General features: G+C 51.3%; 3 protein-coding genes across 3 annotated transcripts; 1 reads left to right on the plus strand and 2 right to left on the minus strand.

The window, feature by feature from the left end:
• Positions 1-2,343: 2,343 nt before the first annotated feature.
• On the plus strand, positions 2,344-5,885 carry LOC144729750 (suppressor of cytokine signaling 5-like). Its single transcript, XM_078610218.1, has 2 exons — positions 2,344-2,520; positions 3,752-5,885. Exon 2 carries the CDS (start codon positions 3,771-3,773, stop codon positions 5,628-5,630), a length of 1,860 nt encoding a protein of 619 aa, XP_078466344.1. The 5' UTR covers positions 2,344-2,520; positions 3,752-3,770; the 3' UTR covers positions 5,631-5,885.
• A 14,737-nt stretch (positions 5,886-20,622) lies between these two features.
• Positions 20,623-24,131, minus strand: LOC144729751 (uncharacterized). Its single transcript, XM_078610219.1, has 3 exons — positions 23,387-24,131; positions 21,987-22,333; positions 20,623-20,968 (listed from the first exon to the last, which is right to left on the minus strand). Exons 1-3 carry the CDS (start codon positions 23,765-23,767, stop codon positions 20,710-20,712), a joined length of 987 nt encoding a protein of 328 aa, XP_078466345.1. The 5' UTR covers positions 23,768-24,131; the 3' UTR covers positions 20,623-20,709.
• On the minus strand, positions 23,894-25,613 carry LOC144729840 (uncharacterized). Its single transcript, XM_078610357.1, has 2 exons — positions 24,861-25,613; positions 23,894-23,983 (listed from the first exon to the last, which is right to left on the minus strand). The coding sequence occupies exons 1-2, from the start codon at positions 25,305-25,307 to the stop codon at positions 23,894-23,896; spliced, it is 537 nt and encodes a 178-aa protein (XP_078466483.1). The 5' UTR covers positions 25,308-25,613.
• Positions 25,614-25,969: the final 356 nt, after the last annotated feature.

The following is a 25,969-nucleotide window of genomic DNA, read 5'->3' on the forward strand; positions in this document are numbered from 1 at the left end:
TAGGATTGTGAGCGGTGTCGGCGGCATGGATATACAATGGCTGATGATGATTCTCAATCATCAAAAGGGTACTATTAATATAGGGATGTTTGGACCAATTCCATTCGTGAGAGTTTGGATTCTTGCGGGAGGAAGCCTGACTTGAGTACTCAGAGAAACCTCACCAAGCATCATAGGATGGGGTAATGCTGAAATGGTTCATCGACCCACTTGCTGTACTGCCTGCATTGCCACCTCACATTCTATGACCAGGCAATGTATTTAAACGTCCCACGACCTACATAAAACCATTCTGAATACAAGGGAGAGTTTTGCTTCAACGAGTAAATCCGCACGTATGTTGGACGTGACCGACCGTCCCTCCACCCCTCCTTGTCAGCCAGCCAGTAACACTTTTATCTTAAATAACTATTATTACTATTTATTAACTTTTTTAAATTTTACCAGGTAAGGCCCACTGAGATTTTTTTCAGAAGCGATCTGGCCACAAATGATAGCTTAACGAAGTGGATTATCATGTGGAAGTTTAAGCAAATACTCGAAACGCATGTTTCTAAATGTGGAGGGAAAAACCAGACGACCCGGAGAAAAATCCACACGACTACAGAAAGAACATGCAAACATGCAAACTCTTAATATACAGGCATCATGGCTGGGATCGAACCCACAACCTCTTGTACATGTCATGGTAGTTAATATCTCGCCACTGTGGCAGACTTGCGTGCCAGCCAGCCAGGAATCCAGCCAGAAAAAAAAACTTTTTTTCGAATACAGTTTAGCATCACATAACAATGAAAACTTTTTATCAAATGAGAACGTCACTCGATCGAACTTCTCGTTTGCAATTGTGTCCTGGAACCTGTGTGTCAATTGATATATATACGTAACATGACTAGCTTCAAGTGTATATTTTGTTTAGCCAGGTAAGAACTCAATTAAGTAATATTAATTTATTTACCGTGCCAATATCGCCCTCAATAAAGGAGGCATCGGTGCACAATACAACGGAACGGGGACGGTACAGGGGGCAAAGGGCCACAAAGAATGATAAAAAGAAACCCGTCACGCCCTCACCTTCTACCATCAACTAACTGAGCAGAGTAAATTGCAACCGCGTGTAAAAATAAAGTGCAGCCGTGTACAACGAACAGCATAAGAAAGGTCAGTGATACATACAAATATGTAAAATAAGTGAAAAGTAAAGAGACCGTTTTTATTTTAGATTTAACTCAATGGACCAGGATGAGTCTTATTTGCAACAATGACCTGGGATTACTCATTGGTTCTTTCGGTAAAGTAATTTATTATTTTATCTTTATACGTGACTTTATCGAAATAACCAAAGAGTAATTCCTGCAGTCACGAAAGCTCCAAATTAAAAACCCGTGTGTGCAAGTGCTTGATGCATTTAGATATAACTCAAGGGACCAGGATTAATCTTAGTTGACATTTCGTGAGTCTAGTCTTTTATTTCCACTTGTGCACAAGATGCGGATATCGAATTCACAAGTGAAAAATAAAACACCCCACTTTCTATCTGTGAGCGATTGCAATTACGAACAAAATTGACCGTGCAATCTTCGCACTGCCCAAAATGTACATTTGTGAGTGAGTTTGTGAGTGATGGTTAAGTTGGCACAGTCGGGGGTACAGCTGGTGCATCTACCAGTCATCTCAGTCAGCCAACCCATGGCATCTGAGTCTGTCCGGAGTCCTCCTGCCAGCGAGCCTTCGACACTTCACGTGGCCTCAAAGTGCACCCAGCCTGGCACAGGCGCCGTGGTGACGTCACCGTCACTTAGTGACGAATGGTATTGGTTAAGTGAGTGGATGGGTGGGGTGTAGATGGGTGAGCGGGGTGGCTGGGTGAGTAGGTGGGCGCTTGAAGTGGGTGTTCGAGTGGGGTTGGGTGGTTGAGGTGGGGGGGGAGGAGGGTGCATCTCAAATTCACCAAGTCTCGGACAAAGCAATCAAACAGCTGAATCACTTCGAACTGAACCCCTTATCGTTTGCTCCTTCGTTTGTCCGCAGCAAATCACCACCGACCACCACCACCGACCATCATCATCTAGCCATGGTCCACCACCACGCGAGACAAAGCCCCGCCCCCCAACGGTGTGACGTCACCTCGTTCCGCTTTAGAGACAACGACAGCCCCGCCTTTTTATTTCCCACTGCGGATAGGCGAGCGCGCTCCCCCCCCAACTCGCAGTTCCCGCACGCGATTGGCCCAGCGCGCGGTCACGCGGTGGAAGGGGGATGGTTGAGAAGAAGGGGGCGGGGGGTTTGCTCTGTGCGCCGCGCGCGCGTGTGCAGTGGGAAATGTGATCGCCGCGTCGCCCGCCGCTGCCATTGTCTGAGCGCCATTTCGCTTTTTCCCTCCCCCCCCTCTTCCCCGTCGGGCGCCCTCCGTTCTTCCCCACCCCTGCACCTCGCGGTCACGGCATCGGCGCCTCGGAACAACGCGAATAAGGCGAGGGCCACGACGACGACGACGAGGGCCGTCGCGGACGAGGCGAGGTGAGCGCAAGTCGCCGTCGCCGCCGTGATGCGTAACCGACATCGAGTATGGGGAGAGGGATGAGGGGGAGGGGGGGTGGTGGCCGCCTGCGCTCTGCGGACCACGGCGCGCCTCGCTCGGTACCTTTGCCCAGGACAGACCGAGGCTTTCGCCGTGTAAGGCCGCGATGCATTTTTTGTTTCGATTTTTTTTGTTATCGAGGTGGTTTTTAAAAACATTTTTCTGCCGATGCGGTTATTGCTTTGGGGTTGTTAGAGACGTTGAAGGCTGCTGCTGGTGCTGTTATTGGACGACGCAACATGGTTCAGATCTACACCCCCCCACCACCACCAACCCCCCCACACTTCTCTGCTTCTCCGGGTTAGCGGGGAGCGGCAGCCCAATTTGACACTTGGCCAGATCTGCGTGCCTGGCCCCCCAGAGATCACTGCCGCCTGTGTTCGGCCCCCCCTTTTCGCTGCTCTAAAAGTTAAGCGAAGTCCCCCCGCAGGTAACTCCGAGCGAGGCTGCCGGGGGTGTTGTAGGTTCAGTGGAAGTCGCTAAGGTTCTTTGAGGCAAGTGACGGCAAGCCCAATCGCTCACCCCATCCTTGCCACGGTACATGTAAATAAGAATATAATAATCGTCGTCATTGTATATAGCGAGAGTTTGGGGGAGGCGTGGGATGTGTAAGCCTCTCGAGGAATCTTTAAAAAAAGTTTTTAGGGTTCAAGAGTTCATCACATACTTTGCCCGGCTGAAATCTAAGAGAAATTTACTTGACAAAAAAAGTAGTTTTACTGGGTAAGTTCGGTATTTGCAGAGGCTTTCAGTTTGTTTTCCAGTTCTTATTTTCAATGGCCCGTTTAGATAAAACACTAAGATGGTTTTGTTATTTGAGAGTGTATAAGTTGAGGGAACAAAAAATAAATCGCTGGAGGTGTTTTGCCACTGGCCACTTGATCGCAAATTCGTCCCCGTCTACTGGTCCAGCGGATCTTAAAACAGTAATAATTCGAAATTAACCACGTGCTCAAGGTGGTCTGTTTAATAACTAAAATTAGCCACGTGTGATACGTGGCCAGTTCAAAATAAAGTTGAGGATCGTACATATCACGTGCGATTAACATTTCTTCTAACATTGCACCAACCTTTAAATTCGTTAAGGCACTTTACTAAATGTTTGTAATTGCATGTAAAATCTAAGCCTTATGTTATTTTGACCAGTATCGTAATGTCTGGTGTTCTCAGGTACGCTTGACTCACACCCATGGATAAGGTTGAGGAAACATTGGATGACTTGAAATCGCCATGTCAAGCTTTATCTGCAGAGGAGGAGCGGGCCATGCCATTTGACGATGATTCTTCCGACCCCAGAGACACAGACGAGCAAGGCAGCCACCAGCTAACCGTGTCGGAATTAGCTCCGCATTTGGACAAAGGCGGGAATGACAATGATGGGACCCACAGGGAATTCCCATCCTCCTCTGGCTCCCAGGTAATAGAAGTTTGTACGGACGCTGATGAAATCGACCACGACGCCATTCGCCCATACGCAGAGGTCGAGACAGATTTGGAATTCGTTTCTAAAAGCCCTGAAGAGCTGGGGGCCAAGCCAAAGACTAAAGCCGCTGGCGTGAGCGCACTCGTGGACTCGTACTTTCGCTTCGCGCCATGGGCTGGCAAGAAGAAGCGCAACGCATGCCGGAGGTCAGACGACTCTGCCTCCGCCGATCGGGAAGGCTCGACAAAAAGCCTGCGTGAGCGGCGTCACGGCAGCGCCGTGACCTCTTTAGGCGACGTGGGTTCAGATGACGACCAACATGCGCCGTGCACGGAGCACACCCTGGCGCAGCAGCAGCGCACCATGCACAATCGCTCTTTCCGTGAGCGGCTCAAGGACACCATGGGCCACTGCTTCCCCGTGCGAGCGCCGCAGCAGAGCAAGAGGCTTGCTACCGCGGGACCTGCATCGCCGCCGTTGCTCTCGACATCGCCGTCCCGACTGCAGGGCTCCGCGGGGACGAGCGGGCCTTTCTCCAACAAACGAAAGATCCACCTCTCGGAGCTCATGCTCGACCGTTGCCCATTCCCGGCCGGCACGGAACTGGCACGCAAGTGGCACTTAATCAAGCAGCACACGGCGCCAGTCGGCCGCTCGCAGAGCCTCTTCCTGCCAGGCAGTTTTGACTCACCGGAGGACGAGGAGGACCTGCTGAGGGAGCGGAGGCGGCTGAGCATCGAGGAGGGTGTGGACCCACCGCCAGATGCCCAGATCCACACGTTCGAGGCCAGCAGTCGTGTCAATGCACTCTACAAGCTGGGCCCCAAGCTGGCTCCGGGGATGAGCGAGCTCGTGGGCGACGCCAGGGGAACCGCGGTGGCCGCAGCGGTGGCGGTGGTGGGGGCGTCTGGAACTCAGCCAAGGCCCACCGGGGAGTGCCTCTCAGAGGACGAGGAGAACACGGCGCTGTGTCTTCATCCCCGGCGAAACCGGACCAAGGAGGAGCCGCCCTCGGTGGTGCCGAGTGGCATCGGCGGCCTGGGCCAGCTCCTGTACCAGCCGGGCGCGATGGCCGCCGCCTCAAAGCGCGTGCACACGCAGATCGACTACATCCACTGCTTGGTGCCGGACCTGGTGGAGATTACAAACAGCTCGTTCTACTGGGGCGTCATGGATCGCTACCAGGCTGAGGCGCTGCTGGAGAACCGTCCCGAGGGCACCTTCCTGCTGCGCGATTCGGCCCAGGAGGACTACCTCTTCTCGGTGAGCTTCCGGCGCTACGGCCGCTCGCTGCACGCACGCGTCGAGCAGTGGAACCACAACTTCAGCTTCGACGCGCACGACCCGTGCGTGTTCTACGCGCCGGCCGTCACCACGCTGCTGCGCCACTACAAGGACCCGAGCGCGTGTATGTTCTTCGAGCCGCTGCTCGCGACGTCGCTACCCAGGACTTTCCCCTTTGGGCTGCAGCGCCTGTGCCGCGCGGTCATCTGCAGCCGTGTCACGTACGACAGCACGGAGGCGCTGCCCATTCCGCAGGCGCTCAAGGAGTACCTGCGCGAATATCACTACAAGCAGAAGGTTCGCGTGCGGCGGCTCGACGCGCCGCGTGGTTGGCTCAAGTAGCCCGTCGCACGATCGTTCTCGCTCGTTTTTTTTATTTTATTGGCGACGTCGTTGGTGATTTAATTTTCGTTTGAGTTTTCTTTCTCTCCCCACACCCCCTCTTTCTCCCATTCTATTCCCCTCTTTCCCCCCAACCCCGCCCCTTCTCTAGTTGGGGAGCTTTTGCACAGTGTGTATGTATGTAATATGTACGTTTGTTGGTTGGTCGCCAAGTTGACACTCGGCAGGTTTGCAGTACAAAAAAAGAAAAGAAAATGCATCAAAACTGAATGTTTGCTTCAGTTCGAGTACGAGAGGTTATCTGGGCATGCCAGCTTATGCATTTTTCAAAAAAAAAAAGCTATATTGTTTACAGCTGTCCATGGAAAAGGGCATGAACGAGCACTTCACCATACAGGCTGTCCATTTCACTTGAGCTTAAACCGGGGAGCGTTGGATGGGCTGTGTGCAACCATTTGTGTACAACAAGTATGAACGATCATTCGGCTCTCAGCGATAAATCATAGGGCGCGCCGTCACCGAGAAACCGATGACGCCGTTCGTCAATTTTATATGGGGGGGGGAAGCGGCGGTGAATTTTGGAAGAAAAATAAATAAATAAAAATCCACGTGGTCAGGAATACTAGCATGTGATTGGCTGCATGCCTCCAAAGAGAGTCGTGGTTTAACGCTAGGTATGACACATTTAGTTTGCTTTGTGCTCTTGCTGTGATTGCTGCCACCGCCTTTTCAAAGGTACATTAATGCATTTATTTGTGTAAATTCCTACCTCAAGATGTATTTTACTTTTTAGTTCTTTTTTTGTTGTTGTTGCATAGTGCTTCGTTGCTATGTAAGCCAATATGTTTATATCAAATTATTTTTTAATACAAAAATTGAACTTATAAAACAATTGTAGGATATATATTACAACAAAAAAAGAGAAGACGTTAATTGCTTGACTAATATTTAGTAGCTGCTGCCGCTGAATGCATCACTTGCATGCATCTTGATGTGAATGGCTTTTTGTCGAGTTCACTATGTTTGGTCAAGTGCCGGTTTACGCCCGTCCGGAGGTCTGAAAGAGCCAATCATTTTTTTTTCTGGCGCACAAGTTTATAAAACCTAGCGCGTTCGAATTTGTATTTGCTTCAACAAGTCTGGCGTACACACAATTGTGCACAGGTTTGTTGACCAACACTGCCGGTTTTGCTTTGAAATGACTTTGGCTGAAGTCGTCGCTGGGAATTGTTTTTCTTTTTTTCTCTTTGCACTCTCGGTCATGTGCTTAGAAGTTCAGAGGCACTACAATGATTCTCTCTAAGTACGTTACGGAAAAAAAATGTTGCTTAATGCAGTAATGTATTATTTCTGCAGTATCGAATGTTGATAAACAAAGTTTATTTTTCGTTTGGAAATCGGGGATGACATTATTTTTTTTGTTTGCGGTTACGTGGATTTAGACTGCCGACCGGGCAGGATTGGCTGTAAAACGAGCCAATTTAAATTGTAATTGTTTTGTTTTTTGCTCGTTAACGGAGCTTAAACATGTATCACCATAACTGATTTCCTGTCCTTTCATTGTAATCTTTTCATGCATCAAAAAAGGCACCCCCTGCTTGTGTATATTTCTTGTATTATTACATATAATGGTGCTAAATAGATAACTTAGAAGAAGAAAAAAATCTCGCACTAAAGGATCATAGAGTAAATGGTATATAGCTTTTACGTAAAAAAAACCTTTATTGAGACGTAGGTTATTCCATTCATCATCGCAGAATGCTATTTTTGCTGTTTTGACAAAATAGGCAGCCGCTTTCCTTCCCTTTTATTTGCAACATTTCTGAAAATATATGCAACAAGAGGAGAAAAAAAACCCGATCGGCAGTTTTTCATTCAGTGTAGCTTGTATATGCTGTGCGACAAAGTTATGCAGAAACACTTTCAATGTGTCGATGGTGTTTCCTGTACTCTGGGGTAAAACAGCAGCTCTTACTTTGGCTTCACACAAAGCCATATATTACTGCAAACAGCCATTCTCTATTGAATGCATCTCCCCTTTTCTGTATAAGTAGAAGGCGGCGAGCCTTCGCTGTTTTTCACAGCGGCGTTTGGAACGCTTTTGGTTGCTGTGCCCGGTGGCGCAGTGACGGGCGGTGGCGAGTTGTCACCGGAGTAGGTGAACGTGGCATTAAAAACGAGTCCCCCCCCCCCCCCCGTAATGGGCATCGCTCGGACGACGATGATGATGATGATGACGACGATGATGGTTTCAGGTTGGAAGCTGTGCTGCAATATGAAGGGATTACGGTCTAACCCAAAAACCCTTTGCTTTAATGCCACAGGTTTAACAACTAAAATGTGCACTTCCAGTCAAAAAATAATTTCTTACACTGGTGCTAATCTTGCCTCTCTTGGATGGCTGTGATGTGTGTGTTGCTGACGTGGGGTGAGTGCAAGGAGATTCAAAAGGAAGCTGTGAGTTCAACGGTACTGTGCCTTGCGATGTGACCTTTCAACAGGCTGGTATGCCACTGCGACGTTATCGAAATGGCTGATTATTATAAGAGTGGCGACTAAAGTAGCATAGTTCCTATAGACAGGAAATGCCATCTGCACCAGAGCATATTTCAATGTTATATCGAGAGAAATTATTCTTCTAATTTGTTTGATCAATACATAACATGTTAGCTGCAGTGTCAACCATTCATGTTACTGAGAATAAAAAATAATTCACTTACCTTGTGGGTGATGTTTGCGTGCATTTTTACGCGTATATGTGACGGGCGAGCAATATCTTGTCGCACTAACTATTTGGCGATTATGGTCTGTATCGGGTGTTCGAAACCTCGTGCGTGTGCCAAATTTATGTTGAATGTCTGTATCGGTCCTTTTCTGGATGAATAAATACCACCCCACGTATTTTCGGTCAGGGGTTGTTTGAGCATACTTCATGCTGGTCAGTACGGGCTAGTGAAGGGTGTCAAGGACCAGTTCATATATCACTCGCCAATATAGCTAACCGTGGCTGGAAATAAAGCTAATATTTTGGGGTTCATAGCGCAATGCTCCACTATCCCGCTCCCCAAATTGATGTTGGATATTTACAACTGCTTAGACTGAGCAATGCACTTACGGTTTTGTGTACAATCCCAGCGCCATGTGCTGTCGAACATTTATCGAATGCGTGTTGGGCATTTAACTTGGCATCGCAATTCAGTGTTGCACCGCAGAGATTCTGCTCTCGGACCGATGTTTCATACACATTGGCGACCGCGTGCGCATCCGTCACGAGCGTTGTGCCCAAGCACTCGCCACAGGATAAGGAAGGGGGCACGAATGTTCAAGCAGAAGAGAGACCTCCAGAGAAGGTCATGACCTCCACGCTCCGCTGCGATCCCTACGGTGGGAGACGGGCTTGGATGCCACTGGACTCCAAAGACTGCAAACTGAAGAGTGAGTGTTGTCGTTTGCATATTCATATTTGGTGGGGGTAGCCTTGCCGTGTCCGTCAGGCAGACTGGAAAACACCCACTCGTCCCCATTCCGTGCGTTCAACTTGAAACGGAGACGGTTTGCAAATGTGACAAAAAAGGTATCTCGGGGAGTTGTGAGGTGTCCAGTCTGTTCTCCTATAACGTGGGTAGTTAAGTTACTGAAGAATGGCCTGTTATTGAAATATCGCGTTATATTAAATGATAATGTAGGGGTAAAGCACACTGCCATAACGCGTGAGATGCGTATGCAGGCTGAACAAAGACCGAGACGTGTGGGTAGCATCTAGAAGCATCCAGCATGCTGCCTTTTGTGATGCTTCGCCGAAGCAGCCGTACAACCCCTTGGTCCTCGCGCGACGTAGTTCATTCAATTGCATTATAACGAATTCGCACCTGCGTTATAAAACAAAGTAGTGTTTCCTAATACATGAATCGTGTTGTGTCCAATTCGCGTTATGAAAACATGCGTTATGGGAGAACAGACTGGAGTAAAAAAACAATTAACTTAAGGTGGATTCGGAGGTTTAGTTTACTCAGCTGATACTACTGAGAAACTTGGTTCGAATCCAGGTAACTGCCAGTCATTTAATTAGTGTCGTGAGTGGATGATCTAAACATGGTCACCAATGGTTGCACGGAAAAAGCATGTCATCAAGTTTGATTCTGCACTAAATTCCAGCTCAGATTATAAAAAATAGTCATTTGACTTTCAGGCGATGAAGGTTGCTGTGAGTGTCAGACCGAGTGGGGAAGTGATGCCCTCCTAATGTGTAAACCAGTGGTCATTTAAAGGGATCTCAGAAGTAGCTCTGACATCCACTTTCGTGGGCTGTATTATAACATGACACCAATAGCAAAATGTAACTCTTAGACATCTGAACTGAATAGTGGGCATGTGGTGATTTACCACTCCACCCCTTAGCAATCTGGTGAATTGTCACAATTTGAGGTCAAGATTCGATTCAACAACCAGATAATGTTAGTCTTGTTTTTACCATTTCATTGTTTATATTTTCCTCCTGTCTCCTTAAGATAATTTAGTTCAATCTGTTGACCTAAAAGTAACCTTACCACATCATACAAATTACACGATTCGTAATTGATTCTAGAGTTCGACGCTTGTCTCGTGAGCATACATAATTTGATCGATTCTCTGCATCGTTACATACTTTACTCGATACAATACAGTATGTGATATGACTGCGTCTCCCGATATTGTGTCAATAGGTGCAATACTTTCACATTAAAGGATTACATTTCTCCAAGACCCTGTTACATGAGATGTGTTTTAAGAAGCATATTGTGACATTGTATTCAACTAGAGGTAACTTGGTAAACTTGTATAGACTTAACATGGTGGGTCACAAGGTATATAGCATTCACAAAAAATATATTTTAAAGCTATATAAATTGGTGAGCATCATATTCATTAAAACCCCACCACCGGTGGAACTATGCACTGAACAATCAACATCGATTCGATGTTTGTAAGTGTTGACGTTGTCAACTTGTGCAAATTATATGCCAATTTAACACGTAGGCTCATGCCAATGTTGCACTCGGGCTCACGGAGCATACAGACGAGTTAGGAAAAATCATTGCATACGCACGGATTGCGCAACGCTTTCCAACACGCGTTTGTCGGAAGTATTGCATTCGCAGACGACAAGCTGGCGGGGGACACTGCCAGGGCAAAAGGCATTTGTGCATTTTTGCAAACGGACCTTTTCGCTCCGGATAGGGCGACAACGCGTTTTTTTTATCAATACGGTCCATTTTCTTCTGTAGGGTCAGTCCCTAATAGTGTCACGACATTAGTCTAAAGTAGGATTCACATTGGATAGGTTTTAAGACGCTTATCATGCCTCCTCATGATGGACGGGCAAACTTGAAAATACTTTTATTTAGGTTGGAACACGTTAAAGAACAAACTATACAAACAATCGCTACTGCCCTGAGAATCGGGTACCCGGCCCGGCGTACGTGAATAATTTGGCTTCAAGTTTTGAAAGTAAAAAAAAAAGTTGCAGTTTCACTCGGCACCCTCTTAAAGCCGCCTGTTAACGCGTTGCCCTCTTTGTCGCAACGTGCCTTATTTTATCAGCAGGGGTGACCACTAATAGTTCATCGGTCATCCATCCCGGGATGAAAAACAGATGTCACGTTACCTTACGCTTGCAGGGCAGAGGTCGCACTTGGGTCAGCTGAGGGGGGTGGCAAATGGTTTCGGGCGGTGGCTGTCCAGTTGTTAAATTACGAGTAAAACGTGTTTTAAAGTGTAAAAAATAATAAAGGTGCAGCCCCGCAATTTCTTCCTCGCGCCACTGCTCGTGGAAGTCGCTTCCACGAGAGGGAGCTCTAGAAAGCCCCCTCCCAGAGATTTTTGGTCTCCTCTTCCAAGCTGGCTAGATGTATTGGAAGAGGCGGGGGTACCTAAACTAAATTATTTAACTTTTTTTTTTACCAAGTAAGGCCCATTGAGACTATATATGCTCTTTTTTCAGAAGCGACCTGGCCACAAATGATAGCTCAACGAAGTGGCCTATCTTGTGGACATTTATTGCAGCCAAATACTTACACTTTACCCCACCACTTTTGACCTGCCGACCGACAATTATTTGCGGTGGGATCCGTTTTATGGGGTGGACAGGCAGGGGGAGATGAATGTAAAAAAATAACCATCCCCATTGTTTAATCCGCCGCTCCGGGAGATTGAACGGGCCATCTCTGGATTACAAGTTCAGCGTGCTTATCATTAACCACATGGCAGCATCCGTTTAAGTGCACGTGAATCGTACTCGCTTTGTAGGTCGTACCAATCGGGCTGCAATATACATTTGCTTCCTCCTCTCCCTGGCATTCTCCTACTCGTTCATGGTCTGACGTGTCCTGCTCCCCTTTCTTCGCTCATTCCTGCCCTGGGCCATCATCTCCACGTCCACTCCACAGTCCTTCCTGTCCTGGCTCACCACGTCAAACCACTTGTATGTGTTGAACTTCTCTCGCACCGTACGTAGCCAACCGAGCTAATCGGAGGTGCGGGGGGAAGTACGACAAACGAGGCCTGCCACTCGGTCTCCGCCGTCATAATTCCACGTTCGTCTCCCTTCTTCTGATGTGGGTTTACCGCACTTGGAACGACATGTCTTGGCCATCTGAATCACCTTTCAGCTTCTCTTGAGATGGGTTCCACCACACTTGCAGTCTTCCTTGTCGCCTTATTTAGTTGTATTCGGAGCAGGAATTTAGCCCAATTCAGTGCAGAATACAATTTAATCTGATGGGTTTTTTGTTGTTGTTTAGTCAATGGTGACCAAGGTGAGATGAATCAACTCTCTACATTACTTGGTAATCCCGCTGCTGCTTGGATTCGAACCCAGGATCTCAGCAGTGCCAGCTCAGCACTTTGACTTCTGAGCCACCCGGCCACCTCCGCTGTAAAATAACTCGCCGGGATGGCGGGGAGATGTTATCTCCCTTGCCTGGTACGCAGGAGGTCGTGAGTTCCAGTTTAGATACTGACGATTCCTGTTGTATACTTGGAGTTTGCGTGTTCTCGCTCCCCGTAGTGCCCTTTTGGTTTTTCCCTCCGCAATTTGAAAATACACGTTCAAATAATTTGGCTTATACGATAAACTCTCACGCGTGATGGTGATGCAAGCCACTGAGATAAGCTATCCTGTGTGGCCAGGTTGCCTCTGAAAAAAGCTAAGAGTTAAGTATGTTCTTATCGCTGTATTACAAAGTGTTTATACAAGCCATATAGCCGTAGCATATTAAATACTGTACACACCTGGGTAAGATATATGCATATGACGGTGCATTGATTTGTCGATTAACTTCAAATGGGATTCTCTGTCCATTGCGATGACCGTTATGATAAAGCGGGCAAAAGAAACCTCCTTTAAAAAAAAACATAACTTGTCGAAAGTGCCAACTTATTTTTAGCGCGTGCAAATCAATGTTCCTTTCAGACGCTTTGCGCTGTCGAGGGCTGGCGATCAGGAGAAGCAGGAGGCGGCTGCTGCTGCTGGCGCGAGAGGAGCCACTCCAGGACGATCGCTTCCCGCATCCCTTTCCGCACAACGATGCGATTTAACGCGCCATGCCGACAAGGCCTCATTGTGCTTCCCTGCTCCTGGGCAAGAACGCTTTCCCATTACAATTACCCGCCCGCTCCTCAGCAGCCACTGTGCAGGGTGCGTGGGAGTCGGGGGGGTGGCGGGGGGGGGAGACCAGCAAGCGGCAAGCGTAGAATCCGCCGGGTCTGTTCGCCGAATCGACAATGCGTCGGCCGTCTCTGGCCAATGTGAGGTGCGTGTCTAATACATCTGTGTTGCTCGTCACGCAAACCCTTACATCGTCGCCACCCCCCCCCTCTTCCCAGGCATGCTCCTCCGTCTTCACACAAATCCCTCATTCATTCATCCCCACACTGACCCCTCCAAAGACAAAGATCCCTCCTATAGCCTTCGACGAGCTGTAGGAGCAATGGCTGTTAGCGAGCACCTATGGAAGTCTGCACACGAGGGGGCTGTGTGTCCAGCACCACGCAAGGCCGCCTTTGTCATCCTCGTGGTGATGACTTCGCACGAGGGCTCGTTCAGATAAAATATAATCGTCACCGGTGTTGGCCGTGAGCAGGAATCGAACTTGGGAATGAGCCCTCCACCATGACACACATCGGGACACACGCACCCCTCCATCCTAACACGTAACGCATTTTTCCCATGTTTACCCCTCAGTACCAAAGCACGCTCATCCATCCCTACACGCATACACACACACACTCCAGTCCAACTCTCACCCATACATTCTCACGCACACCCCTCCACCACCACCACCCCCCTCTCCCCTCCTCCCCGCATCTTTACACATGCCCTGCTACCCTCCCGCACCACTCCATACTCTTCCTAACCCCTCAATCCCCACTCTCACCGCTCCGTCCTCACCCACACCCTTTCATTCCCCCCCCCACCACCCCTCACTGAACCATCCGTCCACTATTTCAATTTGTGCAAACCGTGAATATAATCGATTCGTAGCACGCACGGGTGCGAGCGAATCGATGCGCCGTTTTATAATAATAATAATTCAAATGTATCATGCGCATTCCACACTAGGATCCCGATGCGCAACGCAGGAAACAAAAACAGAACCAGGGGCAACCGACCAAGCGAAAGAGTGAAGGCCACTTTAAGGAAATGGGTTTTTCAAAGGAGACTTAAATATATCTACCGACTCTGATTGCCCTGATTTTCAGGTGGCAAGGCGTCCCATCGCGTGGGTGCTCCGCCTGCCCCTTGCCCACCCACCCGTCTCCCCCGGCTCGCTGGGAGACAGCTGCTGTTAAGCTGGAATAAGACTTGCGGAGGCGTTGCTGGGGGACCCCCCCCCCCCATTCCTCCCGAAATGCATCTGCAAATAGCAGCGCCCCCCCCACCCCCCCCAGGCCTCCAAGGGCCAATTAGGATCATGGTCATCATTTAGCGCTCGGTCCGTTAAAATGCTGCGCTGAATAGTTGGGAAAGTTTAGGGTCCCAGAGAGGATCCCGAGGCTTCGGCACTGAAATGTGGTCCCCGAGCCGCGAGTTTTTGGAAGTGGACTTGTTTGGCCCGCAGGCGCGCTTTCCAGGAGCGATCGTTAAAAGGTTGTGCTGTTACGGCTCTCCGATGCGTTTTCGGGTCGTACCGCGGTGTTGTTCGGCGCGCTGTCCCGACGTTTTTCCGCTCCGAGCGCGTGGAGCGACAAATGATAATTCAATTCCATGAAGCAGCTCCCCGGCACGTGCAGCGAAACGTCGGACATCGTGCCGAACAACACGAGGATGACGGGGTCGAAGACTCGATCTCCTCTCCAACACAACAACTTGCCGCCGCCGTCGCACAGGATTCGGTTCTCGCTCTCATTGAGAGGGGGCGGTTCGAGAGATGCGAGGAGGAACCACAGACGAGCGGCACCAACAATTGCCCAAGCTCTGCGATCCTCTATATATGAAGGTGTTGTCGGCCAATGAACAAGTGTTGATGCATGCGGGAGCAAAAAGGAGCACTGGGAGAAAATACATGCGTACGAGGAGGCAACGCTCTATCCCATGCAGATGGAACAGGTGGAGTTCGCTTGTTCTGCCTTCTCTTGGCGAGCCAGGGTATGGCTCCTCCTTGACACCCATGGGAAGGGAGTTTCATAACATCTGTGCGATCCACCAACCCTAGCCTCCACAGGAATCGATTACAGGCCATGTGCTTCACCACCACCGCCGGATAATTCCAGACCGCAGAGGTCATTACACATTTTGGGTGGATTGTACTTCTCCATCGTCTGCAGAGCCCAGATCTGGCACCCTCACATTTAAGGGACGACCTGTGTGGTGAAGATATTGTGAAAACGATGCCCCCGTCTCTGTCCAAGATGTTGTACGCAAATGGTTACATTACGCTGATGGTGATTTTTTTAAATTCTGTAATGGAATCCTGGCCCTGGTTCCATGTTGGCACTCGTGCATAGGAAAGGATGGAGGCTATGTTGAAAAAGAGCCAACACATTCGTGACATCCCCATTCAGGAACTATCGTTCAATCACAAAACTTAGATTACGAAAATAACGAGACGTTATCTTTGGTGCACGGGTCTTCTGTTGGGTCAGCAATGCTCGTTATTGAATCGGTAACAAGGTAGAGGTGCAGCCCTGCAATTGCTTGCTCATGTCACTGGTGGCAGGAGTTCCATTTGAGTGTATTGTCACCTACTTTTCCAAGCTGGCCAGGCTTCTTGGAAAAAGTTTGGAGTACCCCACACTTTACAGCCAGCCGATCGCATATCAATGGTGTACCCACTGATACTTCTGGATGTGGACAGAGGCAGGAGAGTTTATACTGGTAGGAACCTCCTGGTTACACCAGCCCACAGGGGATTATTGTGTCCGTCCGTCGTGCAGGGAGGGGCTGGGTGGGGATTTTCCGATCGCAGCATGGACATATTTTCTGGTGCTCAGGCCCAGACAGCTCCGACTGAAATTAATCTCCCGATACGATGTAACATTCAGCATGTTAATCGAGGCTGCACTCGGCATTATAAACGATGACAATATCACGCCACCACACACGGCTGTGGGTATCTTGTGCTGTTGTAATTATGTAACAGCGTAGTACACAAACACACAGCGGGTATATTTTTACGCATACATATTTTTTAATAACCACACGTCGGAAGGGTCTCCACGAGTCCGGTGATCGCTGGGAAGACCCCAGAGCTGATACCAAACTAAACAATTTTTTATTTTACCAGGAAAGGCCCCCAACTGCGATGTCGCTCTTTTTAAATCCTTTATATTAAGTTCTCTTGCTTGCTTGCGCGCTTACGACCGTGCAAATCTTTCGGTCGTTTTTTAACCCACTTCCCGTGATCCAATCGAGCTGACATTTTGCACACAGACTCGTTGTGCGTGACAATTTATTTTCGTGAATTTTTTTTTCCATAACTTTACACTTTTTAGAAAAAAACAATTATATTTAATTACCAATTGCTTAATGGTGGCAGGCAATCATCTGACCCATAGGTGGCAGCCATCTCAAGCCAGAGGACGAGAGGACTCTAGCCGTCACGCATATAAAGGATTTAAAAACTTTGTTTTTAAATCCTTTATATTAAGTTCACTTGCTTGCTTGCTTGTGCGCTTACGACCGTGCAAATCTTTAGGTCGTTTTTTAACCCACTTCCCGTGATCCAATCGAGCTGACATTTTGCACACAGACTCGTTGTGCGTGACAATTTATTTTCGTGAAATTTTTTTTCCATAACTTTACACTTTTTAGGAAAAAAAAAATATATTTAATTACCAATTGCTTAATGGTGGCAGGCAATCATCTGACCCATAGGTGGCAGCCATCTCAAGCCAGAGGACGAGAGGACTCTAGCCGCCACGCATATAAAAGATTTATAGTGAAAAACTTTGTTTTTATGGGTTCATTTTTTCAGAAGCGATTTGGCCACAAATGATAGCTCAACGAAGTGGCTTCTCATCACGTGGAAACGTGTAGCAGCCAAATACTCTTAATGCATGTTTCTAAATATGGAGAGAAACCCCGGAGGACCTGGAGAAAAATCCACGTGACCTCGGGGAGAACACGCAAATATGCAGGCGTCCGGGTTTGAGATCGAACCCACGACCTCATGTATATCAGGCGAGGTCGTTACCATCCCGCCACCGTGGCGCCCACTAGATGGTGGGGATTGAGACGATGAAAGCAGATCGTGGTGGTCGCTGCGTGTCTCCCGTGCGGCAGCCTTGCTGGTGGCATCGACGGCTTTGGCCGCGACCGTGATATTTTCGGCAGGTATCCCCGTCGCTTCACGCGGTGGTAGTAGATGCGTTCCAAAACGAGGGCGCGCAAAGCGAAATCGCGCAATGCACCGCACAAGGAGAAAGCTGCCTGCCGAGTGACGAGCACAGTACACAGGCCAAACACAAAGATCCCCCGTATAGCCTTAACACACTGTTGGGGCAAGTGCTGTTAGCGAGCACCTATGAAGGCCGGAATGGCACACGTGGGGGTGGTTGGCCAGCACCAGGCCCGGCCGCCTTTGTCTCCCCAGTGGCGATATTTACACACCGCACCAGGTACTCATTTGAAGCTGAGTATACGTAGGGGAGACCCATAATCGGTTCAGATAATCGTCACGTGTTGGCCGTGAGTGGGAATTGAACTCGGGCCGTTGGGTTCGTAGTGCAGCGCGTGAATCGCTACACCACCGCTCCCCACAGTACACACACACACACACAATGTTGTCCCACTTCCCACCGCATAGCCGCATATGAGTGAATTCAAACCGCATGAAGCGAATTTTTGGTTCGAATGTAAACAAACATAATGCAAAATTGCACAAACTGAACCCGCGTAAAGGGAGGGAAGTCTGTAAAATGCTCCTCTTGTCTAAGACGTGTCTCACCTCGTACCAAATCACATTGAATGCGCCCGTTCTCATCACGTATCTGAAGCGAAGCAAGAGTCTGAGCCTGGTTTAGCGCTTGGCTGGGTGACCACCAACCGGGGCTTGCCAGTCGTCGTGGGCACTGCGAGATGTGGCCAAGATATCCCGAGTGCGGTCGTGGACACTGCGGCTGCTCATTCTAAGCTTGGTTCGGACTTTTGCGTCGGTGCCCAGGTGTTCGTTTCCGCGCGCGCATTTCAAACAAAAAAAACGGCAGGTGGCAACGCTCGCGCCTCGCAGCAAGAGCAACCTCGGTTCGATTCCTGACTCGGGCGCCTCTTCTGCGTGCAGTTTGTGCGTTAGCCCCCTCTGTCCGCGTGAGTTTCCTCCAGGCTCCACGGTTTCCTCCCGCACCAGCCACTGTCACTGGTGTTGTTGTCCCAATGCAGGGACCCTGCCGAACAACGAGTTTTTGGACACATTATTATGAGATGTTAACAACGCCGCCTGGAATACAGGAGGTTAAGAGATCGATCCCAAACCTGACGCCTGTATATGTGGAGTTTGCATGTCCTCTCTCCCCGTGGTCGCGTGGATTTGTCTCCGGGTCCTCCGGGTTTTCCCTGCAACATTTAGAATCAACATCACGCGTTGAGATAATTTCTGGCTTCTAGCAATTTCCACACGATGATGATAAGTCACTTTGTCGAGCGATCATTTGTGATTGCCAGGTTGCTTCTGAAAAATAACGACACAGCTCAGTGGGCCTTACCTGATGAAATACAAATAGTTTAGTTTTAGTCGAGTAATTATTACATTATGATTATAAAACCGAAGCTCCCTTCGTAGAGTGTCTTGGCGGCTTGTCACGCGGTCACACGCGTCAGGCACAGCGCTGCCGCTGGGCGGCCCTCCACACGAGGCGGGGGGGCACCTCCAGGCCCGACACGACGGCCAGGCGGCCCGCACGCAGGGCCAGCAGCGGGTAGAGCGGCCTCGCCAGCAGCCCGCGGCCCGGGCGGAACGTGTGCAGGTGGCGCTTGTCGCCGCCGGCGCTCGCGTCGTAGAACGCCAGCACGCCGCGCCCTCCGTCGGACATCACCCCGACGCGGCCCAGCCGCCGCGTGCCCGCGGCCAGCGCGGGCAGGAAGACGCGCTCCCTGGTGGCGCCGTGCACCGCGAAGAGCCGCTCGGCTCCGAGCAGCACCAGCGTCCACTGCAGGCCCTCCTCGTCCACGTCGTCCAGATCGCCGCCGCCGCCATCGTCGTCGTGGTCGTCCTCGCTGCCGCCGTCATTGTCGTCGTCGTCCTCCTCCTCGTCGAAGCCGCCCCTCTGCGGTGCCCGCTTGCGACGACGCAGCGACGCCGGGAGGGCTGGCGGCGGCGGCGGTGCCCTGCGGCCGCCGGGGCGAGGGCCGGCGAGGCTAACGCCGACTCGGAAGTCGCCGGCGCGGTTCACGGACACCTCCCAGTAGCAGCGCTGCCCCGCTGGGATCGCTCGGTCTCCCAGCACCGTCAGGAAGTCGCGACTCCGGACGGGAGGGACGGCCCCCCTGCGCGCAACGTTGCCACCTCTGCATGGATGGACGGACGGACGCATGCATGGACGGACGGAACAAACCGGGACAGTGTCCCTCGCTGGGAGAGCGAGCGGCTTGCAATTGGAAATGAGGCTTGCGAGATCGAATCCGAGTTAATAGTAAAAATGATGTGCCTTTGTAAAGTGGCGCAATTTCATCCGTAGATCCCACCAATGAGCCACCGTGTATGGAAAGCCAGGAAATAAACAGAACCTGCAGGGTAAATGGACACAACTAGTGGGGGTGAAGCCCAGTTTAAAGAGGCGAGTTTTCAAGACGGACTTCAATATGGCTCACGGTTCCCATTGTCTTAATCACCAAGCCAAAGCATTCCAAAGTTTGGGAGCTGCGCTGGCAAAAACCCGATCACCCCAGAAACGAGCCTCGACCTCGGAGTACTTAGGAGCAATCAATCAAGCCTCCAGGCTGGATACAATTAATGTCACTCACTTTTGGGGGGAAGTCACCAGTGGTTGCCCTATTGAAAGACTAGTCCCCGTCATAGGAATGTGGAATTTCCACCACTGGCACAGGATATGACAGAACCATGGTTCTTCATATCCTAAAAATATCTGGTGATGCTGCTGCTGCTGCCTTGGCAGTGGGGCACAAGTACAAATAACAAAAGAACTTCAATGCATTCGTCAAGAAAGGCCACACACCGCTGATGAGATGTTGATCCACTGGTTTGGACATGTCTGCACGGACATGTCCCATCATGCCCCACGGTGTCTCATGAGGGCCCACGGTATCCCATGACCCCCCACTGTGTCTCGTCAGGCCTCACGGTGTCTCATGAGGCCTCACAGTGTCTCATGAGGCCTCACAGTGTCTCATGAGGCCCCACGGTGTCTCATCAGGCGCCGTTGTTGCGCAACACGGAAATAAAAGCTGCATGTTCAGCGTCTCAACGAGCAAAATCGTATCGCGCGTGAAGCAACACGTCGCTGCGAATCGCCGATACAGATCGACGTTTGAGAGCCGAGTCCATCTCTAATTGCGAGCAACCGGTCCTGCAACTGCTCGCAACTCCATTTCGGACGACGGCCCCACACACACGCGACCAAGTTGCGTGCAAACCGATCGCCCGGGTCACCTGCTTTGCCGCGCGGTCGCCTGGTGCCACCGCCCGTGAGCGGTCAGGCCGCCACCACCAACACCGCCGCCGCCAGCGACCACGACGCCGATGGCGCTACCGATGATGTGGCGAGCCACGGGCCGTGGTCCCTCGGCGCAGCACTCCACGGCCCGGCGGTCGGCACTCAGGCGGAGGCCTGGGGAGGCGCTGCCCGGGTCGAGGCAGAAGTCGAAGACGCCCCCGTCGGAGGAGGTGGCGGTGATGGTGGGGAATCTGTTCACGCAAGAAGAACGTCGGTGTAAGGCGCCACGGTGGCGAGATGTTTACTGCCTCGCCTGGTGTACAGGACGTCGTGGGTTCGATCCCGCCCCTGACGCCTGTTGTATATTTTGAGCTTGCGTGTCTCTCTCCCCGTGGTCGCGTGGATTTCTCGCCGGGTCCTCCAGGGGTTTCCCTCCACGTTTAGAATCAACATTCTGTTAGAGTATTTGGCTGCTATGAATGTCCACGTGATAATCCACTTTCTCTGCGCTATCATTTGTGGCCAGGTCACGTCTGAAAAAGAGCTATATAGCTTAGTGGGTCTTACGTGGTAAAGTAAAAAATAGTTTTAGTTTAATCGGTAGGAGCCCAGCCTGGAGGTGGAGTGGTGGCGCCAGTACAATAACTTTGGGGGGGGAGGGGTGGGGGGCTAGAGTGCGCTAAGCCCCCCTCCCCTTCACCTTGTGATTCTAGCCAAGTTATTATTATTGCACTTATTTACCCGGCAAAGCCACACTGGGTCTCGAGAATCTTTGGAACTTTGCAAATACTGTTGTCCTTTGTGCTCTGCATTCTTAGGTTTTTTCGGTAAAGTCACGTAGGTAAAAAAATCAAAATTAATAAAAGTAAAATAAAAATTAAATAAAAATCACGACGTTTCGGAGGCAACACAGACGGAAGCTTGTGTTTTTTACGTGACTTTACCGAGAAAACCTAAGAATATGAATACTTGCAGTCACGAAAGCTTCAAATCTGGAACTTTGTGCTCTGGTTTGACTCTCCCAAGTCTTTTTGGCATTGACCAAAGTTGGCCGATTTTACTCCCTAATAGCGACACAACGCTCGTACTGAAGTTCCCTTCGCTCTGGACCCTCTACCTGCACTCGAGCTCCGTGCCCCCCATCGTGCCTCCACCCCGGTACGGGCAGACGGAACGAGAGGACTTGGCGACGCAACCGACGCTTCGACTGCCGCCCCCCGTGGGATCCCGGCTGCGTTCGACCCACGCAGCATCTCCCGATCCGCGCACCTGTGCACCACCTGTCGACGCTCGTTGTAGTGGCGGTGGTTGTCGTGGTCGTGGTGGTGGTGACGATGGCGGTGGGGGTCGGGCGGCGCCACGCAGGGAGCGTGCGCTCGGCTCTGCCGAATCCGAGTGCCGTCCATGATGGGTTGGTTGCGCGGGGGGAGCCCTGGCGCCGGCGGGGAGCAGAGGGGGCCCACTCGACGGGGGTCCCTGTGTCGTCGCGGGGTCTTCTGCCCCGTGAGCCACGCGCGCAGGGGCTCCAGCGAACGGAGACCCCCATCGTCGCCGTCTTCGTCGTCCCACTTGTCGTTTTCCTCTTCGAAGACGGGCTCGGAGAGCGTGGAAAACGCCTGGTTTTGGGAGGGGCGGCGGGGGAGGAGGGGGGGGGTCATCACGTTACGGAAACGCATCGCAACGTGCACACTCGTAAGCGGCGGGGGGGGGGGGGGGGTTCATTTCAGGAGGGGCTGTCCAGGGGGCTGATGTCGGGGAATGGTGTCCGGGGGGAGGTGGGTTTGGGGGGGCCCCGAAAATATTCCGTGAGATATTAAATCCAGCTAATGATGATTATAATAATTCGCTTTCTCCACGAAACCCTGGCTGCTTACATAGCCTATGGACACCACCCCCCCTCCCCCCGTGACCTGAACATTTTTTTAAATCATAGAATTGAAGATTTTTTTTTAAATTATGAATGGTAATGCGTGATCCGGACGATGAATCGTGCAGGGTTAAGGGGGGGGGGTAAGGGGTAATTTTCGAGGGTGCGAGGGGGCACTGACTGGCGTGGTGGGGAGGCATTCATCCGCTACAAAGATCCCCCGTGTAGCCTTAACAGACTGTTGGGGCAAGTGTTGTTGGCGAGCACACGAGGGGGTGGGTGGCCAGCACCACGCCCGGCCGCCTTTGTCTCCCCCAACATCAGTTACTCATATGAGACTGAGTCGACCTAGGGGAGGCCCAGGACCGGTCTAGATATACATCACTGCTGTTGGTGGCCGTGCATGGGAATCGAACTCAGGTCGCAGGTTTCACAGTGCAGCGCGCTAGCCGCTACGTCACCACTCCCTCCCCCCTCCACATTCATCACTGGCAGGAACAAACACACACGCACACACACGCACACACACGTACTTGTATTTAAAAATAAAATACCCAACAAGGCCCACTGAGCTAAATCGCTCTTCTTCAGAAGCGACCTGGTCACAAATGACAGCCCAATGAAGTGGCGTATCGTGTGGCGATGTCGATCAGCCAAGTACTTTAAACGCGCGTTTCTAAATGTGGAGAGAAAAAACCACCAAGGACCCGGAGAGACATGCAAACTCCAGATTTCCAGGCGTCAGGGTGAGGAGGGATCGAACCCACGTCCACCTGTCGTAGTGCACCTCTCGCCACCGCACCTGCAAGAAGGCCCTCTGTTCCCTGGTCTTGGCGATCGAGTCGAGGTGCCCCCACTCCTCCTCGAGGCCTCCCTGCCGCAGCTGCAGGGAGGCGAGGCGGCCCAGCCTGACTCTGACGAGCTCCGCGGCCGCGGCCTCCCCTCTCCGCGCCACCAAATCCCGCAGCCTGCCCAGCTCCGCGCTCAGCCTCGCCATGGCCTCCGCGTGTCGCTTCTGGATTATCACGTACGCGTCAGCATCATAATCATCAGCATCATAATCATCGTCATCGGCGTAATCATCATCACCATCATAATCATCGTCATCACCACCGCCGGCGTCATCATCAGCAGAAGCAGTTGCAGTTTCACCGGCACGAGCGGCACCATCAGCCAGCGGCATCTTCTTCTGCAGCGCTCTCAGCGTCGGCGGCGCTTAACTTAACCGCGGCCGCGATTAGTCGGACAAAACGCGCGTGGCGCTGGGCCGGCGGCGGGCGCACATCACGCGAACGTCTCCGCCCAGGTGTCATCCGCACGCTACCTCCGCTCGGTGCCGCGATTGTCTCACCAGCTCCACCCGCTTCTCCACCAGCCTTTTGCGGCAGTCTATCGTCTCCTGCGAACGACAGTAAGAACGTCGATTTAAAGCTTTCGTGACTTCAGGGATTTGTCTTCTTGGTTCTTTCGGTAAAGTCACGTAGAAGGGAAATAATAAAATAATAAAAATAAAACATAAAATAATTCTCACGACGTTTCGGCCACAACGCAAGCAGCCGTCTTCAGGTGAATAAAACAGGGCTGTCGGAAAGACAGCGTCGAAACGTCGTGAGAATTATTTTATAATGTAAAATTTTTATTATTTCCCTTCTACGTGACTTTACCGAAAGAACCAAGAAGAGTAAGAACGTCGTTTCGTATTCATCACCTGGGTCACACACAACAAAAACAACAATCATCCCCCCTTTGGGCTTTAGCTACAGACTGTTGGGGTAAGCACGCGGCGTTACCGAGCAGCTTTGAAAACGAAATCAAATTATATTTTATTTGACCAGGTAAGGCCCACTGAGCTATATAGCTCTTTGTCAGAAGCCACCTGGCCACAAATGACAGCTTAACGAAGTGGTTTTTCGTGTGGCAATGAATAACAACGAAACACTCTAAACGCACGTCCATTCTAAATGCGGAGGGTGAAAACCGGAGGACCCGGATAAAAATGACCATCGACCATGGGGAGAGAGAGACACGCAAACTCCAAATATGCGAGCGTCAGAATCGGGCTAAAAACCCACAATCTCCTCCATACCAGGCGAGGTAGTTACCATCTCGCCACCGTCCCACCAGCCTTGAAGGCGGGCACACGTGAGCGCTAGAAAAAGCAATGTCCTCCGCACCTCCGATGAGCACGGTTTGGCTACGTACGGCGCGAAAGAAGTTCACCGCGCACACTAACACACACACACATCTGTCAAATCTCATCAGAGGGCCCTTTTTACCTTCGCCTTGTCCTGCGCCGCGGACAGAGGGAGCGCAGTGTGCTCGCGGTGCCCCTCGTACGCGCACCGGTAGCACAGGCGCTCCCTGCACCGCATGCAGAACAGCGTCAGCTGCAGACCCTCGCGTCCGTGCATGGGACACGCGTCCCTGCCTCCACGGCGGGGTGCGAGCCCCGACGACGCTGGTGGAGACGCCGAGGGGACCCGACCAGCCTCGTCCGAAGGGGCGCCCCTGCAGGACGAGTTGTTGTTGATGTTGATGATGTTGTTGTTGTTGTCGTTGGGCTGCGATGAGAGAGGAGTCGCGGCGCGGCGAGCTGGGAGGGAGGCGAGGGTGGGGCGACACGCCGCGCACGCGGCTCCGTGCGGGGTCCATCCTCGACACGGCGGCGCGCCGGGAACCCCCTCGGCCGCTGTGTCCGCCGCGTCGTCCGTGAGCGAGCACATGGCTCAGTGTCGACCGCGAGAGCCAACTCTCGTGTAGCGAACGACAATGTTGTTGCTGCTGCTGCTGCTACTCAATGTGTGAGTGCGGGTGCGCTGTGCGCGTGCGTGTCTTTTTTTCTGTGCGTCCGTATATTTGTCTGTCTCGGTGAATTTGAATGTCTCTGTGTGTGTGCCTTTACCTTCATGCGAGTGCGTAAAGTGGGGGAGCGGTGGTGCAGCGGTTGGCGCGCTGCGCTACGAACCCGGCGACCCGAATTCGATTCCCGCTCACGGCCAACACCCGGTGACGATTATCTGAACCGGTTATGGGCCTCCCCCTGCATCGACTCAGTACCTGGTGCGGCGTGTAAACATCGCCACTAGGGAGACAAAGGCGGCCGGGCGTGGTGCTGGCCACACACCGCCGTGTGTGCCGTGCCGTCCTTCATAGGTGCTCTCTAACAGCACGTGCACCCAAAAGTCTGTTCAGGCTATACGAGAGATTTTTTGTCTATGTGTGTGATACGTCTGCGTGTGAGCGTATGCGTCTGTCTTGCGTGTTTGTAATGTGTGTGTATGTAAGTTGAACTTCTTTCGCACCGTACGCAGCCAACCGTGCTAATCGGAGTGCTTAGATATTTCTGTTCGCGCGCGCGCGCTTGCGTGTGTGTGTGCTTAAACGT

This window comes from Lampetra planeri, chromosome 33 (genome assembly GCF_965212315.1).
Source record: "Lampetra planeri chromosome 33, kcLamPlan1.2.h2, whole genome shotgun sequence".
Lineage (NCBI taxonomy): Eukaryota > Metazoa > Chordata > Hyperoartia > Petromyzontiformes > Petromyzontidae > Lampetra > Lampetra planeri.

Excerpts from the sequence above, each read along its gene's own strand:
- LOC144729750 (XM_078610218.1), top strand. The coding sequence starts at position 3,771 with ATGGATAAGGTTGAGGAAACATTGGATGACTTGAAATCGCCATGTCAA.
- LOC144729751 (XM_078610219.1), bottom strand. The coding sequence starts at position 23,767 with ATGCCGCTGGCTGATGGTGCCGCTCGTGCCGGTGAAACTGCAACTGCT. Across the intron at positions 22,334-23,386 it reads AACAGAGGGCCTTCTTGCAG|GCGTTTTCCACGCTCTCCGA; the intron begins GTGCGGTGGCGA and ends TCCCAAAACCAG. Across the intron at positions 20,969-21,986 it reads CGTCGACAGGTGGTGCACAG|ATTCCCCACCATCACCGCCA; the intron begins GTGCGCGGATCG and ends TTGCGTGAACAG.
- LOC144729840 (XM_078610357.1), bottom strand. The coding sequence starts at position 25,307 with ATGTGCTCGCTCACGGACGACGCGGCGGACACAGCGGCCGAGGGGGTT. Across the intron at positions 23,984-24,860 it reads CGGCGCAGGACAAGGCGAAG|GAGACGATAGACTGCCGCAA; the intron begins GTAAAAAGGGCC and ends TGTCGTTCGCAG.